Source organism: Bubalus bubalis, chromosome 10, assembly GCF_019923935.1.
Source record: "Bubalus bubalis isolate 160015118507 breed Murrah chromosome 10, NDDB_SH_1, whole genome shotgun sequence".
In the NCBI taxonomy this organism is placed as follows: domain Eukaryota; kingdom Metazoa; phylum Chordata; class Mammalia; order Artiodactyla; family Bovidae; genus Bubalus; species Bubalus bubalis.
In genome coordinates, this window is record NC_059166.1 from 30116144 (window position 1) to 30132755 (window position 16612).

The 16612-nt window shown below is 35.9% G+C and overlaps 1 protein-coding gene across 2 annotated transcripts in view; it reads right to left on the reverse strand.

The window, feature by feature from the left end:
- Positions 1 to 16612, reverse strand: part of PDE7B (phosphodiesterase 7B) — a 369290-nt gene that overhangs the window by 246349 nt on the left and 106329 nt on the right. Inside the window, exon 2 of one of the 2 annotated variants that reach the window (XM_044924196.2) lies at positions 13817 to 13877. In XM_044924196.2, coding sequence (XP_044780131.1) covers positions 13817 to 13877 — 61 coding nt within the window. Of the gene's footprint in view, positions 1 to 13816; positions 13914 to 16612 lie in introns of those variants that run through there. The other variant, XM_025294489.3, reaches the window with a different exon arrangement.

Genomic DNA, 16612 nt, shown 5'->3' on the forward strand with positions numbered 1-16612 from the left:
CACCAAAGCACAATAACACACTGCTTTCAGCCTTCCCCCCGCGCCTTTTTATCCCTTTTTAGCTGTTTATAGTTACCAGCATCACCCCCTGACCCAGATACACATAGCTCCCACCATAATCGATATCCCCCACTGGAGGGGTACATTTGTTACAATCAATGAACCTACACTGACACATCATTATCACCCAAAGTTCCAATTTTACATTACATTCACTCTTGGTGATGCACATTCTGGGTTTGGACAAATTTGTAATGACATGTATGTACCATTATAGGATCACACAACGTAGCTCCACTGCCTAAGGTCCTTTTTTATGTTTATGGTTTTTCTATTATAAGAGTAATACATGCATCACAGACACACAGACATACATACACTTCCAACCAGGGATTGGACTTGCACCCCATGCAGCGGAAGCATGGAATCTTAACCCCTGGACCACCAGGGAAGTTTGCAAAAGAGTAAAAATATTAATAAAAGTAATGTATGTAGATGGTAGGAGAGCTGTAAAATGCAGGAAAATATGATGAATCAGGTAAAGTTAAATTTTTTTCCTACTGCTAAATTTTCCCCTACACACATATATGCAATCTTTTATATTTGGCAAACACAGTATATGTGTAGCTCTTTATATGATTTTACATTAGCAGAATCTTCCTTTATTTGAGACACTTTAGGACACTTAGAGCTATTAAACATTTATCCTTTTCTTTTCTCCAAATACTGAAAGTAAACTAACTGGTTGTGCAAAAAAACTGCTTATATACCTTTATTCTCTTAGATTAAAACCTTGTGCTTTTTGGGTCCCAGTTGAGAAGAAAGGAACAAAATAGAGATCTTGAACTTGGAAATGAGCAGTTGTCTTTTAGTCTAATGAAAGCTGCAGTCTCTTGAAATAATTGAAAAACCTCTTGTACCACCTTGAGGGGGTCTCTGGGGAGGAGGCAGGTTGCGTGTGTACGTGTGTTCATGCATGCATGTGTTTCTGTGTGTGTACTACATCTAACAATTCTGAGAACCCAAGGAAGTTCCACAGCGTTTTGTTCTACATTGTTTTATAGCATTTGTGCAACAAGCCCTCTCCCATCCTTGGTGCAACAGGCTCTTAGCGCTTGCTCTGGAAAGCTTCATTTGCCATGGAACCACAAGCCTCAGTTACTTGACTTTCCTATTGTTTTGCAACGTCAGTGCTGTTTCATGGGCTGTGTGTCAGTGGGTGGCACTTTTTACCTATGACACAAGGCACAGATGTAACATGTATTCTGCAAAGGGAATGGCCGATCTCAGAAAGTCCATTCATTTGAGGGAAGGTGACTCTGTGAGAGAGTTCAACAAAAACCCAACTTATCTCCAGGAAATAGATATCAGAGTAGTGTAGCAGTTGGTTATCCCAAGGCACAGCTTCTGTTGAAAATACCCCTCCGTTTACAACTAGTTTACCACCAGAGTAAGTGTTCAAATTTTGACACTTGTCAGGTGTAGGGTTTAGTAGAGCAAACAACTACAAAAATCTTTGTATCCTCAGAAACCAGAAAACAACCTAAAGTCTCTTTGATTGCGAAATGAGTGTGTAGTCTTTGTTGAACACTTGGAAAACATAAAGAGACAAAAGGAAGGAAATAAAAATCATCTATGAGGCAGCCAAAAGTGCTTCTTGAGTATAGGGAAATTCTGATATTGAGCAATGGTGACCTTCCTATCATCACCTGGACATGCTTCATACTGAAGGAAACTGCTAAAAAGAACAAAATGAAAATGCTTTTTGCTTCATTCCTAAAGCAAGTGTGAGCAAACCCACAGAAACAACATATGAGGGTTAAGTTTAGAATCACTATGCTGTGTGATTTCATAGCGAGGGGCTAGCCTGTTGATTTTTCACAATTAGAAGCCTTAACTATAATTTTCATATCATAACTTTTATTTTATAACTTAATGTAACTTCAGATCTATAAAAAAGATAGATGCATATTATTTTAGTAAAAGAAGAAATGGAAATTAATTATCTCAACAGAAAAGAGAATTTATGAACTGGGGTTTTGTTTATGGTTCCACTGTGGGTGGGGAGGCATTTCCTAGGATCACTTGTGGGACATTTAATTCTAAGTGTTCAACAAAGAATAACTATAAATTTGTTTTATGCAACAAACTCCATCAACTCATGTATGTTTACTGAAAATGAAAAAATAAAATATACCTGCTTTATTACTACTATTATGAATTGGATGATTTATTTACATAAATGTATTGTGATCTTCATTAAAGTCTGTTACATGAAATGTTGTTTGTATTGAGTTGAATGATGAATTATGCATTCCAACTTTTACTTAATGATAATTATCAAGTGTTAAATTATTTCTGGGACTTTCATACACAGCTGGTGGGAAGGTAAATTGGTACAGTCACTATGGAAAACTATTTGACAAAATCAGTTAAAGTTGAACACACCTTATGACCCACCAGTTGCAATTCCAGGTTAAGTACTCAAGAGAAAATGTGTAATTTTGTGCACAAGAATATTCACAGCTGTATATTAATATTTGTAATAGTCCAAAACTAGGGATAGCCAAGTGTTCATTACCTCTAGAATTAATATTCACATGCACATACACATGCTCTGGAACATTCTATAGCAGTGCTCAGAAATCTTTTTCTGTAATATGTTAGGCTTTGGAAATCATATGCTGGCTAACACAACTATTCAACTCTACCAAGGCAGTGTAGAAACGGCCTTACACAATATATAAATGAAAGGGCATGGCCGTATTCTACTAAAACTTTATATACAAACAAGTGAAGGGCCAATCTTAGCCCATTCGTTGTTATTTGCTGACCTCTACTCTATAGCAAAAGAAACAGAAAAGGAATGAACTACAGCTATGCAGCAGAATGGATGAATCTTACAGACAATGCTGAATTAAAGAAGCTGATGAAAAAAAGAATACACTATCTGATTCTATTTTTAAAAATTTCAAAGTTAGGGGATGGTGATGGAAGTCAGTGAGTCTGGATCTCTGGGAGGTAATATCCGGGAGGTGGTATGAGGGAAGCTGTCTACATTGATCTGTGTGGTTTTACATGGATGTGTTAATTTTGTAAGAATGAAGTGTACATCTAAAAACTGGATATTTATCAGAATTTAAGCTGACCTTCAATAAAAATGTAAGAAAAGAACTTTCTACCTAAATAAATCAATAGCTAAATAAACTAATAGCAGAGGAACTAGAAGTGCTAGTCAGTATACGAACTACAATTTCAATTGTTGAGGAATAGCAAGCTATTGATATATATAAGCTTGGACACATGTACACAGATTAGTTTCCATTTACCAATGCTAAATTAATTGAAAAGTTGCTTTTTTAAAGATGCTCACATTTGAAACGAATCTTCCAAGAAGTTTTTCCTACAAGAATGCAAAGAAAATTGACACTCAAACTGTTTCTTTTCAAAAAAAAGTAAAGCAGATACTGCTCCATTCCTAACAGTATAATTGCTACAGGGAAAAATCCTTTACTTATTGTAATGGCTTAAAATTTCATACAACTCTGTGTAGTTACAAGTTTGAGACCTGATCCTGAACTTCAGGAGTCCAGATGGTAGACTAGGTTGAGAGAAATTACTGGCTCCTTCTCCTACTTGACTCTCAAAGCTACTTTCAGCCTTAAACTACTATGAAAGCAATATATGAAAAAAGTAATCTTCAAATACAGATTTGCTTTAGGCTCTGGGATGACCAAGTTCCAAATGTCTAGGAATGTCTCCTAGACTATCCACAACATGATCATATTTATTCATATACTGTTGCCCAAAACCATCCTCGCATTTCATTATCGATCATCTTGTAAACATGATCCATGAAAGAAGTCTCATACAAAAAGTAAAATAACAGATAAAGTAAGGTACTTTTCCCAATGACTGCCTGGTGGAACTAATTATTAACAAACCTGTTCTATAAAGAAAGTAGTAATTTGGAAATAAGATGTTAAACTTTTCCTGAGAAATGTGGAAAATGTACTTTTGAATTCAATATGTACTTCCAAAATGTTCAACTCTGTTTTCCAAGTATTAGATTTTCTAAAAGAAGACAAAATATTCAAATGCATTTTCTTGACACTGCAATATAATTTTATGGTTTTTAAAACATTTTCCAGCTCTACTGAGGTAAGGCTTTAAACTGTATGCATTTAGGTTGCACAATATAATCTTTAAAAGGTTTACAACCTGATGTTTTAATATATGTGTGTGTGTTCAGTTTTGTCTGAGTCTATGTGAAATGGTTACTACAGTGAAATTAATTAGCACATCCATCACCTGACAAAGTTACCATTTTTGTTTTGTGGTAAGAATACAAGATCTCCTGTCTTAGGAAATTTCAAGTATAGATAGTAGCTTTATTAACCATACTCACTATGCTAAACAATAGAACACTGTGACTTATTAATCTCATAACTGGAAGTTTGTATTGATGGAAGAAATTTTCACTTATTGAGGTATGAGGAAGCCATTCTGGCTTATACATAATTCACCTTGAACTTTGACCTAACCAAAACAGCTTGTTTGTGGCCTATTTGTTTGAACCATTAAAGAAAAGAAAACATTTAAAAATCAAAATGGAGTAACTGTGATTCAGGCATCCAAAATGGAAGTAGGTGGCCATTGTGGATGTGATTTCAGACACATTCTTGTATCACTGAGTGCTTGAATATTCTGAACTGTATCACACTCAAGGACATTACTATGCTATGCTAAGTCACTTTAGTCATGTCCGACTCTGTGTGACCCCATAGACGGCAGCCACCAGGCTCCCCTGTCCCTGGGATTCTCCAGGCAAGAACACTGGAGTGGGTTGCCATTTCCTTCTCCAATGCATGAAAGTGAAAAGTGAAAGTGAAGTCGTTTAGTTGTGTCCGACTCTTAGCAACCCCATGTACTACAGCCTACCAGGCTCCTCCATCCATGGGATTTTCCAGGCAAGAGTACTGGAGTGGGGTGCCATTACCTTACTAGCTGTTCTCAAAACAATATTTGCTAGCAAATGCCAGCTGCAACCTTATGGTCTCAAGGTCTACCCTCGTAACTGTGCTACCTTTTCAGACCCCAACAAACTTTGCTTAATATGCACTTTACTGCCTGAACATGTGCTCAGCTGTGTCCAACTCTCTGTGACTCCATGGACTATATATAGCCTTCCAGGTTCATCTGTCCATGGGATTCTCCAGGTAAGAACACTGGAGTGGGTTGCCATTTCCTATCCTGACCCAGAGATTAAACCTATGTCTCTTGCATCTCTTGCATTGGCAGGTGGATTCTTCACCACTGCACCTCCTAGGAAGCCCCAGTAAGCACCCTTACTTCTTGCCAGCTTCAATCCTAATATTTGACAAATGACTTATGTAGTTTCATAGGTTTTGTCTTTATAACCCACTCTGCATTTTGTAGTCCGGCAGAATACAATTCAAGTACTTCTTGAATCTCTGCAATATAATTTTAGGAGGAAGCTTGGTATGGGAAATCTTTTCATACGCTTACTACACATAATGCAAAAACCTTCAGATTTTTAGTTTATGAGGATGGCATCAGGATCACTGACTCGATGGACGTGAGTCTGAGTGAACTTCAGGAGTTGGTGATGGACAGGGAGGCCTAGCGTGCTGCGATTCATGGGGTTGCAAAGAGTCGGACGTGACTGAGCGACTGATCTGATCTGATCACTGAAATATGAAAATACTGATGTTCCCCAATCTTATCAAGTTCTACACTCTGTTAGCGTTTCTGGTACTATTTTCTTATACTTAGAAATGTGACAACCTCTTTCAGAAATAAATTTTCTACTGTGTTACATAGAATTAGAACCTTCAGAGTCCAGAATTTAGTTTAAGATAAAAATGATGATATATAAGATATCATAATGTTAACTATCTCATTAAGTTGCAAGTCATAAAAAGTTTTAAATTTTGGCTGCAAACCAAAAGTATTAAACTCATACATGGTTGACTACCCAAAAGTTGGCAAAAACAAATGCTTTGCATTTGCTTATTACTGTATATAACCTACGTTTAGATTGCCTTTAAGATTTTTGGAGCAAAAAAATCAGTAATTACTTTTTGATAGTGTCCAAATTAGCCTCACAAAAGTTGAAAACTTGCATTGATCTGTCAGTGTGCAAGCTTTGGGCTTATGGAAACTGCACTTTTTTAACCTGCAGTTAGCTATCTCATTGGGACTAATCTTTTGGGAAGTTGATAAAAATATCTTTTGGCATTTAGATATGACAAAATGTTATAGCTCAAAGATATAATTGGGGCAAATATTTATTTTATCTAAAATTATCTTTTTATAATATGTTAGTTTGTCTCATTCTTTGATAACTTCCATATTTGTGAATGTTTATAATCGATACACATTAGTAGACATATACTTACCACCACAAGGAAGAGAAGCCCCCATTCGTCACAACTAGAGAAAAGCCTGCATAGCAATGAAGACCCAGTACAGCCAAAAAAAAAATCTCTAAAAAAGTATATAATCTATAAAAAAAATATTTACAGTTGAATACTATTAAAAGCTGTATTTCTTCCAATAAAAAGCCCAACATTATTTTTGGGTCAAGACAGAAATGACATTGTCTCTGGACAAATGGTGGTGACAGGGATTCTACCTAGAGATGCATTATTACATCAGCTTTCACAGGAATCCTAGCAGAGGGCTGGGCATAGCATAGTGCTCAAGAAATATCTGATAATTACCTATTCTTATAGGTAGGTTCTAATTGCCTATTTGTGGAGAACTATGCACTTTACATCCTCTAACCCAGAGTAATATGCTTGGGGAACTGCCACTTAGTTTGCTTAAGAGCTGACCCATTCTTTGGCTGAGTTAGCACAGGGTGTTAAATGCCATACCCATCAGCATTTGACACATCTGGCCTACACTTTATAGATGATTATGCTATTTCAACAAATGCATCGGCAGGTATCCATTCAGCAAATACTAAGCTCTAATGAGGGGCTGGGTGGCTGGACACTGTTCCAGATGCTGGACACTTAGCAGTAGATAAACTAATTCCTTGCTTTCATGATATATGCATTTACATTCTGTTTATAAGGATGGGTGGTACCATGAGGCTGGGAGAGAATGATAAACAAACAAACATAAAATATGTAATTTGATGACAGGCACATTGAAAAATAAAACAAACCAGGGCCCTGGGTGAGTGATGAGGAGAATGCCCTCTTTACCATTCCCTGGGAATGTCCAAGTTTCAATTTTTTATCTTCTAAGAGTTAGAAAGTATCATTCTTGGACATGGTAGTGGTTTAGCTGCTAAGTTGTGTTCAATAGTTGTGACCGCATGACTGTAACCCACCAGGCTCTTCTGTCCATGAGATTTTCCAGGCAAGACTACAAGACTACTGGAGTGGGTTGCCATTTTCTTCTCCAGGGGATCTTCCCTACCCAGGGATAGAACCTGCGTCTCCTGTACTACAGGCAGATTTTTACCAACTGAGCCACCAGGGAAGTATATGCATATAGGAGGAGTGAGATGACATACTCCCACAATAAGAATGAACTGCTTCATAAGTGTAAGTAAAAATTAATTCAAATTCCCAAAGTTTTTAATCTTGGTAAATCAAAGTTAAGCAACTTGAAAACTTCTGTCTTTGAATATAGACCTTCAGTTTTACAAAGTTAAGTACAAATAAAATAGTCTTTACACTAATCTTTCTTTAATAACCTATGAAGATGATGCGCTTATTTCTAGATTGCAAACATGTTCTTGAAAATATCTATTTACTTGAAGCAAACTGAAACAGAAAACATATCAAAGCTGTCAGTCTGCATAAAGAACACTACTAATATTAAATGAAATGAAAGCACTTAGAACATTTTAGCTATTGGTACTAATAAATAATATTTATATTTCTAGAACCTCTAACAGTTTACTGAATGTTTTAATATTTATTATGCTATTTGATCCTTAGCAAACCTAATATAGTACATTATAATGTTATTATTACTTACCATTCCATACTTGACTACTGGAAAAATCATAGCTTTGACTAGATAGACCTTTGTTGCTAAAGTGAAAGTGAAGTCACTCAGTCGTGTCCAACTCTTTGCAACCCCATGGACTATACAGTCCATGGAATTCTCCAGGCCAGAATACTGGAGTGGGTAGCCTTTCCCTTCTACAGGGGATCTTCCCAACCCAGGGATCAAACCCAGGTCTCCCGTATTGCAGGCGGATTCTTTACCAGCTGAGCCACAAGGGAAGCCCATTGGTAAAGTAATGTCTCAGTTTTTTAATATGCTGTCTAAGTTGGTCATAGCTTTTCTTCCAAAGAGCAAGCGTCTTTTAATTTCATGATTGCAGTCCCCATTTGCAGTGATTTTGGAGGCCCCCAAAGTAAATTCTGTCACTGTTTCCACTGTTTCCCCATCTATTTGCCATGAGATGATGGGACTGGATGCCATGATCTTAAGTTTTCTGAATGTTGATTTTAAGCCAACTTTTTCACTCTCCTCTTTAGCTTTCATTATATTAGGTTAAAATGATTTAATTTCACAAGTATTTGGTGAACAGCTATATCAATACTGCCCAATAGAAGCTAGATATAGAATATTCTATAATACTCTCTATCAAAGTTAAAAAATGCTCTCTGACCAGCTAAACAAAAGAGACCATGATGCTCTACCATTTGGTATTTCTGTCCTTTTTAGAGTGGGTACTAACAGTCAAACTGTCTACAATAAAGCCTCAAATTCCTTCCTAATTTATCCTTTCACACTCCTTGTGGTCTGAAACACGTTCTTCCTTCTTCATTCCTCAACTTTCCTGTATCTAGGCTTTTAAATATGGTCATGTATCCACCTAGAATGCTGCCTCTTTATTGGTCTTTGCATAGCTCACTCTATGTGTCATCACATGCCAGTTGCATGCACTCTCTTCATCTTCTGAAATTCCTTTTATATCACTTGTCACTCTCAAGCTAGCATTGCGTATTTTGTGGTCTGGGACTTGAGTCTCTGCCTGGACTGGAAACCCTCTGTGCTTCACTGGCCTTTGCATCCCCAGTGCCTAGCACAGTCCTCGCATATAGCAGATGCTCAGTGAATATCTGCTGAATGAACATTAGATGATGTCTTTGAGGCACAACACAATTTTGAAGAGTGTATTTAATATTTAAAAAAAATTGCCCTCACATAATGGTTTATCTTTTCAATTGCTTTTCTAAACACTGTTCATGTCATCAATAAATAATTTACTATTTATTACTATATTATTGTTCATCATCAACTTGCTTATTTTCAGTTGTTTATTATTTATTTGTTAATTTATTAATGCATATGCCATATCTAAAGCATTATAGCAGGCAATGTCTCCTCACAGAACATCACATTCTGCATCACCAGGACAACCTCTGGGCTGGAAGGAACAGATATTTTTATTGCTACTTGGCAGAAAAACTATAAATTATAGTCTAAAAGATGAAGCAAGTTCTGAGAGTACCCAGGTAATTTTTCAGAAGTAGGACCAGAAAGCAAGTCTCCCTGTGCTCATGTTGAATGTTAGCAAAATATTGATTTTATGGTATTCTGTTGCTTTGAAAACTGATGATCACTTGAAACGATTTAATAAAAGATTTCAACCAGAAACATGACAATATGAACACCCCTTTCTAAGCTATGGCAGGTAGGAAAATACATACGTCTATGAAAATGATATGACACCAATTAACATGAAAGGAATCACACATGAAACAAAAGCAGAGCCACTGAAAATTCAAAGTGTAAAATTATAAGGGAAAGAAGAGGCACCAAGTCTGATTGGGAACTCTTTTGAGAAACTTTCCCCCTCCAGCATTTAGCATTTCCCAGAAAGAAGTTAGCAAATGAACTAAGAAGTGAATCAACATTGATCATTTTATGTAGTTTCTTCTTGGTTCTTTGTACCTAATGTTTTCATTATACTTTGAAAAATAAAATCCTTTGCGGAACTGGCCATACTTCATGCATTAAGTGTGCAATGAGAGATCATTTCTCTCCCACTTCCTTCTGCCTTTAACATCAGTTCATTACCCGTATTTAAAGTACTTACTATATAGTGTAAGTATAGTTTAGTGTAATATATAGCTTCACTGGTGGCTCAGACGGTAAAGCGTCTGTCTGCAATGCGGGAGACCCGGGTTCGATTCCTGGGTCGGAAAGATCCCCTGGAGAAGGAAATGGCAATCCACTCCAGCACTCTTGCCTGGAAAATCCCATGGATGGAGGAGCCTGATAGGCTACAGTCCATGGAGTCGCAAAGAGTCGGACACGACTGAGCGACTTCACTTTCACTTTTCACTTTCATGCATTGGAGAAGGAAATGGCAACCCACTCCAGTGTTCTTGCCTGGAGAATCCCAGGGACGGGGGAGTCTGGTGGGCTGCCGTCTACGGGGTCGCACAGAGTCGGAAACGACTGAAGTGCCTTAGCATAGAAAATAACACAAGATATACTAACACAACTATACTCCAATAAAAATTAATTAAAAAATAAAATTGGCTATTATGTACTTGAAAATAAAAGCCAAGATTTTGAGAACAAAAAAGTTAAAGAGAACCTATATAAAACTGGAAAAGGATTAATTGATACAATCTTTTGGGAAAACCAAATTATTTGCAGTAATAATTTGCTACTATTTGTAATAAAAGTGCAAGTACTGGTAAAAAGGAGTATATAGTAAGTACTCTGTAGCCACCTCTGCAGTACATCTTTATTATTTACCTTCATATCCAACACAAACTATTCCCCTGAACGTAGAAACCTAAGACCCATACATGACAATATGGATTTGCTTTCATTTAAAATTGTTTTGAACTCAGAATTTCAGTAACTTCAAGTGAATTTTACACTTATACCTCATTGAACTTAATGACCCAAAAGTGTGAGCTTGATGAGGTTGGCTTGTGAGGAAAACAACAGAAAGCATAAAAATGGTATTTCTAAATGATCTGGGGACATACCAGTGGGACAGAAGAAAACTGCAAACGGTGTGCCTGACTAGTGACATTCTTCCCTATTCCATCTCAAACGTGCTGAAACCAGAGCACAGCTGGGGTCCAGGCAGGAGCTCCAAACCTGCTGTGTGAGTGGGCATAGCAGGGACCTTGGAGCTGGTGAGCCAAGAACCTGACCATTTAAAACTATGAATGTCTCAGGCTGGCCTCCATTAGGGATCTCAATACTGGGGTGGTACGATGATCAGGGGTGAAGTTTTGGAAATACAGGCTTTACTGATTTGATTTTCTTGTTTCAAAATTTTAATTTGTTCATAAAAAAGTTATAACATGACTTGCAAAAACAGAAACTGCATTCATGACTTAGAAACACAAAACTTAATAGTCCCTTTAAATAGCAGAAACTCCTATCCTTTATTGTTGAGGATAAAAAGTTTTCTCAAGAAATGCTTCAAGAAACCATAAGGGCTGGTCACAGATTCCTCTCAAAGGAAGCAACAAATGAATTAAGACCTCAGACAGTGGTGAAGTGGAGCTTTATTGTTATTGTTGAGTTATATAGATGCCCTTTCTCGATAATATACAAGATGTGGCCTCAGTTTTGGTGAGTTACATGTTCACACTGTGAGTTTCTCTTGTTTCTTTTAAAGGAATAAATTATTCAACTTCTTTTTTCATTATCTTGCATGGTATTGCTGTGAAATGATAGCCCTTCTGCTTCAGGTGAACACACCATTGGAGGGTTGATCCACCTGTATTGATATCCATAATAATTTAATTTTGATATTCTCTTTCATCTAAGATTTCAAAGGATTTTTTAAATGTTTTAATTAAATTTTGCAGCTATCCTCTTAAAAAGATAAGCAGGAAAAAAGTCTAAGTCTTTTGAGAGGTAATCTTTTTGAGGGCATAATTTTAATTATCAGAGTAAGACATAGTAATATCTTCAAAATTCAATAAATATTTACCATCTACTTTAAAGGTAAAATGTATAATTGTTCTTCCTATTCCATCTTTAATTATTCCATGTCCTTAAACTAATAAAAACTTCCAATATCATAGTTCCTTTATATTATTTAGTTAATAGAAATATAATTAACTAATGAAACCTAAAAGCTTAATAATACATTGCCATTGTCAAAGATATCTATGCTTTGAAAGAGAAGCCATGGCCTAATTTACTTAAATAAATGATCTAATTAAATAAGACGCTTAGGATGGACTTTACCTGTCACATATTTCAGTACTCAATTAAAATTCTTATGACAGTGGCAGCAATATAGAGCTGATTTATATAAATATTCTTCTGATCTTGGGATTTTGTGGAATTTGGCACATTCCTTGGGGGAATGCATTTGGTGGCCAAGAATATCTTCTTGTTAGGGATATAAATCATACCATATTATCTAGAAGAGATGGAAAGATGATTGGCTTTAATTGAAATTAAGTCTATAGGCAGTAGTGGATAGTCTGTTTTGTCCTTTTCATAGCTATAAACTAGTCAAACAACGTACAGGGGAGGAAGTACAAGGAAAAATTCAATCAAAGTAAGTGATGGACTCATGCATTTAAAGTCATCATGAGTTCAAACTGATTCAAGTTAGTAGATCATGTAGAAGCTATAATCAACATTTTAGTTATGATCTGCTTCAATTTTCTTTCAGTAAAACGAGGATTATAACAGGAAAAATTCATCCTGTTATTGTGAAAATTAAGTGAGTTAGTTGATAAATAAATATGATATGGTGATAAAATGATTTCCTCAAAATCCAAAGTTGGGACATATAGCTGGACAAAAGAATTTTTTCTACTTCCATCTCTCTCTCATTTGTACCCATTATTAGCATTGTGAAGCATTTTTGTGGTTAAGAAAAAGGACTACTGGATATTTGACATGGATTTATGGAGCTGTGCTACTTTCAGTAAAATGTTCATTTTCCAGTGGATATGTTACTCTATAGCCATGTTGTTGTTGTTTTGTTGTTGTGTCTGACTCTTTCGTGACCTCATGGACTGTAGCCAACCAGACTCCTCTGTCCATGGAATTTCCCAGGCAGGAATACTGGAGTGAGTCGCCATTTTCTACCCCAGTGATATAGTTTAGAGGCTCAAATAAGATCTAAATACTAGACCTAAAATTTTACAATTTAAAAATTTTTATATCATGATTTAGATTTCTCACTTTGAGATTAAGTGCATCACTTATATTCTCTGACCTAGTTTTCTAATCTATAAAATGAGGAAAATAATATCAACTTCATTTTTAACAGAATATAGTATATTAAAGAGTTTGTGAAAGGTATTGATGATATATCATCCCACAAAAACAAATTATCATTCATTATGAGGCTGTGATTTTTATTACTAATGCAATATGACTAATTGTTGTGCTGACTTCATTTTAGTTCAAATGTATATTTCTCTCAGGCATTGTAAGTAAGGACTTTGTGCTGTGGTGTAAACAGTTTACTTATCTAGTATACCATCTCTAGTCTAGGATTTACAATGTGATTCTTCTTACATTTACATTCCAGTTGCCTGAATACAAGGCACCCGATATTATGCTGACGATCCAAGAAAAATTTTGAAAGGCTCAAAAGCATGGTTCCTGAATTACTGAGTTATTACAATCAAACTCTTTCTTTATCATCAAGTGTTCCACATATAAATGTGTTATAGTAGTCTATAAACCTATAAAAGAGCCAATTACCCTCTGCAATATGAACAAGAGACAATCAGTAAGGCAACAGAATAACAGTAAGCCCACATGACATCAACATGCTTAACAGATTTAAAATGAGAAATCTTCTTACCTAGCATGCAAACACATTTGACATTCTGATCAGGGTTTTCAAACAAGATTTCGCCACACCTCTGAAATAGAAAGAAAGCCATCATTATTTTAAGATTTCCTTTTAGGATTCCCAAGGCAACATGTCCATGTCACCTGACATCACCATAACATTATTCTATTCTTCATGTTTTCTTTAGATACCTGAATCTAGGCACTTGTCATGAGCAGAGACTTTCCTGGTAGTAAAATACTTAAGAGGTAAATTGGGAATAGACTGTTCCTGCATGCCTCATGCCCCTCCCTGGAGCTGACTCTGTGTGCTCCTCTGAGGGGTCACAGCCTGAGCACTCAGTGTCCAACAGTTTCTATTTCAATAGAAGATATACAGTTTATTCAATCTAATAATCTGAGGTTAATCATTCACTCTCAAAATTGGTCCTTCTTCAGCACTGAAATTATTCTAAGCTACCTACTCTGCAATCAAGCAGATATTTTCTAACACAAACCTCAGTGGTATACACTTAGCTCTCTGAACTTGCAGACTCTGAACTCTCTGTTCAAATAAAGAAATGATGAAAAAGTGGCATTCATAATGCTTTTCTAGAAGCATCAACCCATAGAAATATCAACTTTCTTATCTACATCTCAGTTCCAACTTGCTTGTTAAAATTTTTGTGCAAGACAAACTCCAGAGATGCAATCAGTTACTTTAGACCACATTTATGAATATGATTGGCTAATGGTTGGCACCCAAACATGTAAATAAATCCTCCAAATCAATAAGAAAATAACAAATAATCCAAAGGAAAATGGAAAAAGGATAAAAGAGCCTGTTAGCCTGTGTAGTAGAGGAAATAGCCAATTCATGGAAGAGGAAATCTGAATGGTCATTAAATAGAGAAAATATATTCCACCACAATAATAATCAGGAACCAGCAAATTAAAGATAAAAGTAAAGATGCCTATTTTGAATGCAAAGATATGGGAAGACTTAGAAATCTGGCAGAAACAAGTTTGTAAAAAAAATGTAGAAAAATGGATATTCTCATATACTGTGAGTTTTAGTATAAAATGATGGAATCATTTTGGAGAAAAATTGGCAAAATCTTTACCAAATTTCTACTTATTAATGACTGGATTTCATTCTTACTGAGTTAAAATGTGTATAGACTATGATACAGCAAGTCATCTTCTAGATTGATAACTAGTGAAACTTTAATATTCAGCTACAAAATAGATAAATGTTATTCATATATTGGAATGCTACATGGCAGTTAAAAATGAAAATGAATTAGGGTTACGTTACTGTGAAAACGTATTAAATATATAATATATACCTATGAATACATAATATACACATTGTATAATATATTCAAATTATATAATATATAATGTTCAAATCATATAAAATATATGTAAGTTTTAAATCATATAAATATATAGAATGTTTAAACCATGTAAAAGTATGTTAGGTAAAACACTATCTCCATTTTTTATGAAGTTGAAAATATCTAAAAATAACACATTGTTTATGAATATATTAATTTACAGAAGAAGCATAAAAAAAGGCAAAGAAAAAAAATATCAAATTTAGGGTAGGGGATAAATACACAGAGTTATGAAATATTGGAGGGTATACAGGGGTTATCAACTTTTTCTATAATGATTTGTTGCTGAAATTATTCTGTTTCCTATGCTTGAAATATTTCAAAATAAGTAAGAATTTCCCCCATTTGCAACACTCTGATTATAAAAATGGCCCTTCACATACTGCTTCTCTGCTGTCTCCCATGGGCTTATGGAGGTCATTTAGTACCAGACTATATTTGTTTTCACCATTTATTTCCTTGTCCTTAGGAAGACTGAGACCATTTACTTTAGTCCATTTTCCTCTTTCTTTCACTCTTCACAACTTGGTTAATTCCACTCCCGTCAATCTTTATTGTACCTACACTTAAAACATCATAAGGCAAAGTAATTTCTGAAGAAAACTCCCAGATCTGAGAATTTACCTTCTTTACATCTAATGACGAAACCTCCTGGTACACAGAGGCACAGGTTGAGAGGAATAGCATGACCCAGTTACGTTAAAATCAACCCATTTTCTGAGATGACCCACATCGTGCACAGAGATGGACAGTTGGCTCGAGACCGTGAAAAGGAAGCAAGCTGCTGGCTAGTGTGGGTGGACTGCGGAAAGAGGAAGACCAGGCACACGTGAAGGTTCGCAGAGGGCACTGAATACTGAACGGAAAGTACGTGGCTTTTCTCCTGCTTTACTCTGCTGAACTAAATGTCATGTAATATTTATCATACTATGCAATCTCTTCAGGCTTCATTTCTCTGTAAATAACATGGGGATGCTAATACATGCCACAAAGTCTGATCAAAGAGCAAATGTGAGGGTTAACGATCCGTGGAGTCTGACCCAACTGTCTGTTGCTGTTTGGTTTGTGTTTTGGCAGAGGTTATATCCTTTCAAACTGCTAGGATCCATTTCTTGCATTACTTGCTTTTCAAATGGGTATTTTTTATACCCTGAAAGAGTTAATGATTATTTTTAATTGAAAGATCAGAGGTTTCTAAACTGTTTTTAGCTCCTTGGTGAAACAAAGTGCTAGGAAGTTCTATCAATCCATATTCTGGATCTTACAGGGAAGTAACACTGGAGTGATCCCTTACATTTTGTTAAGAACGAAGCCCACACGTGTGCTAGGATGGAAGAGTTTTCCTTCCTTAATTGCAGGGGTTTGCAGAAGATGGTGGGTACCCAAGTCCAAGGGCAGCCATAGGTCTACCCCTCAAGTTGTAGGTT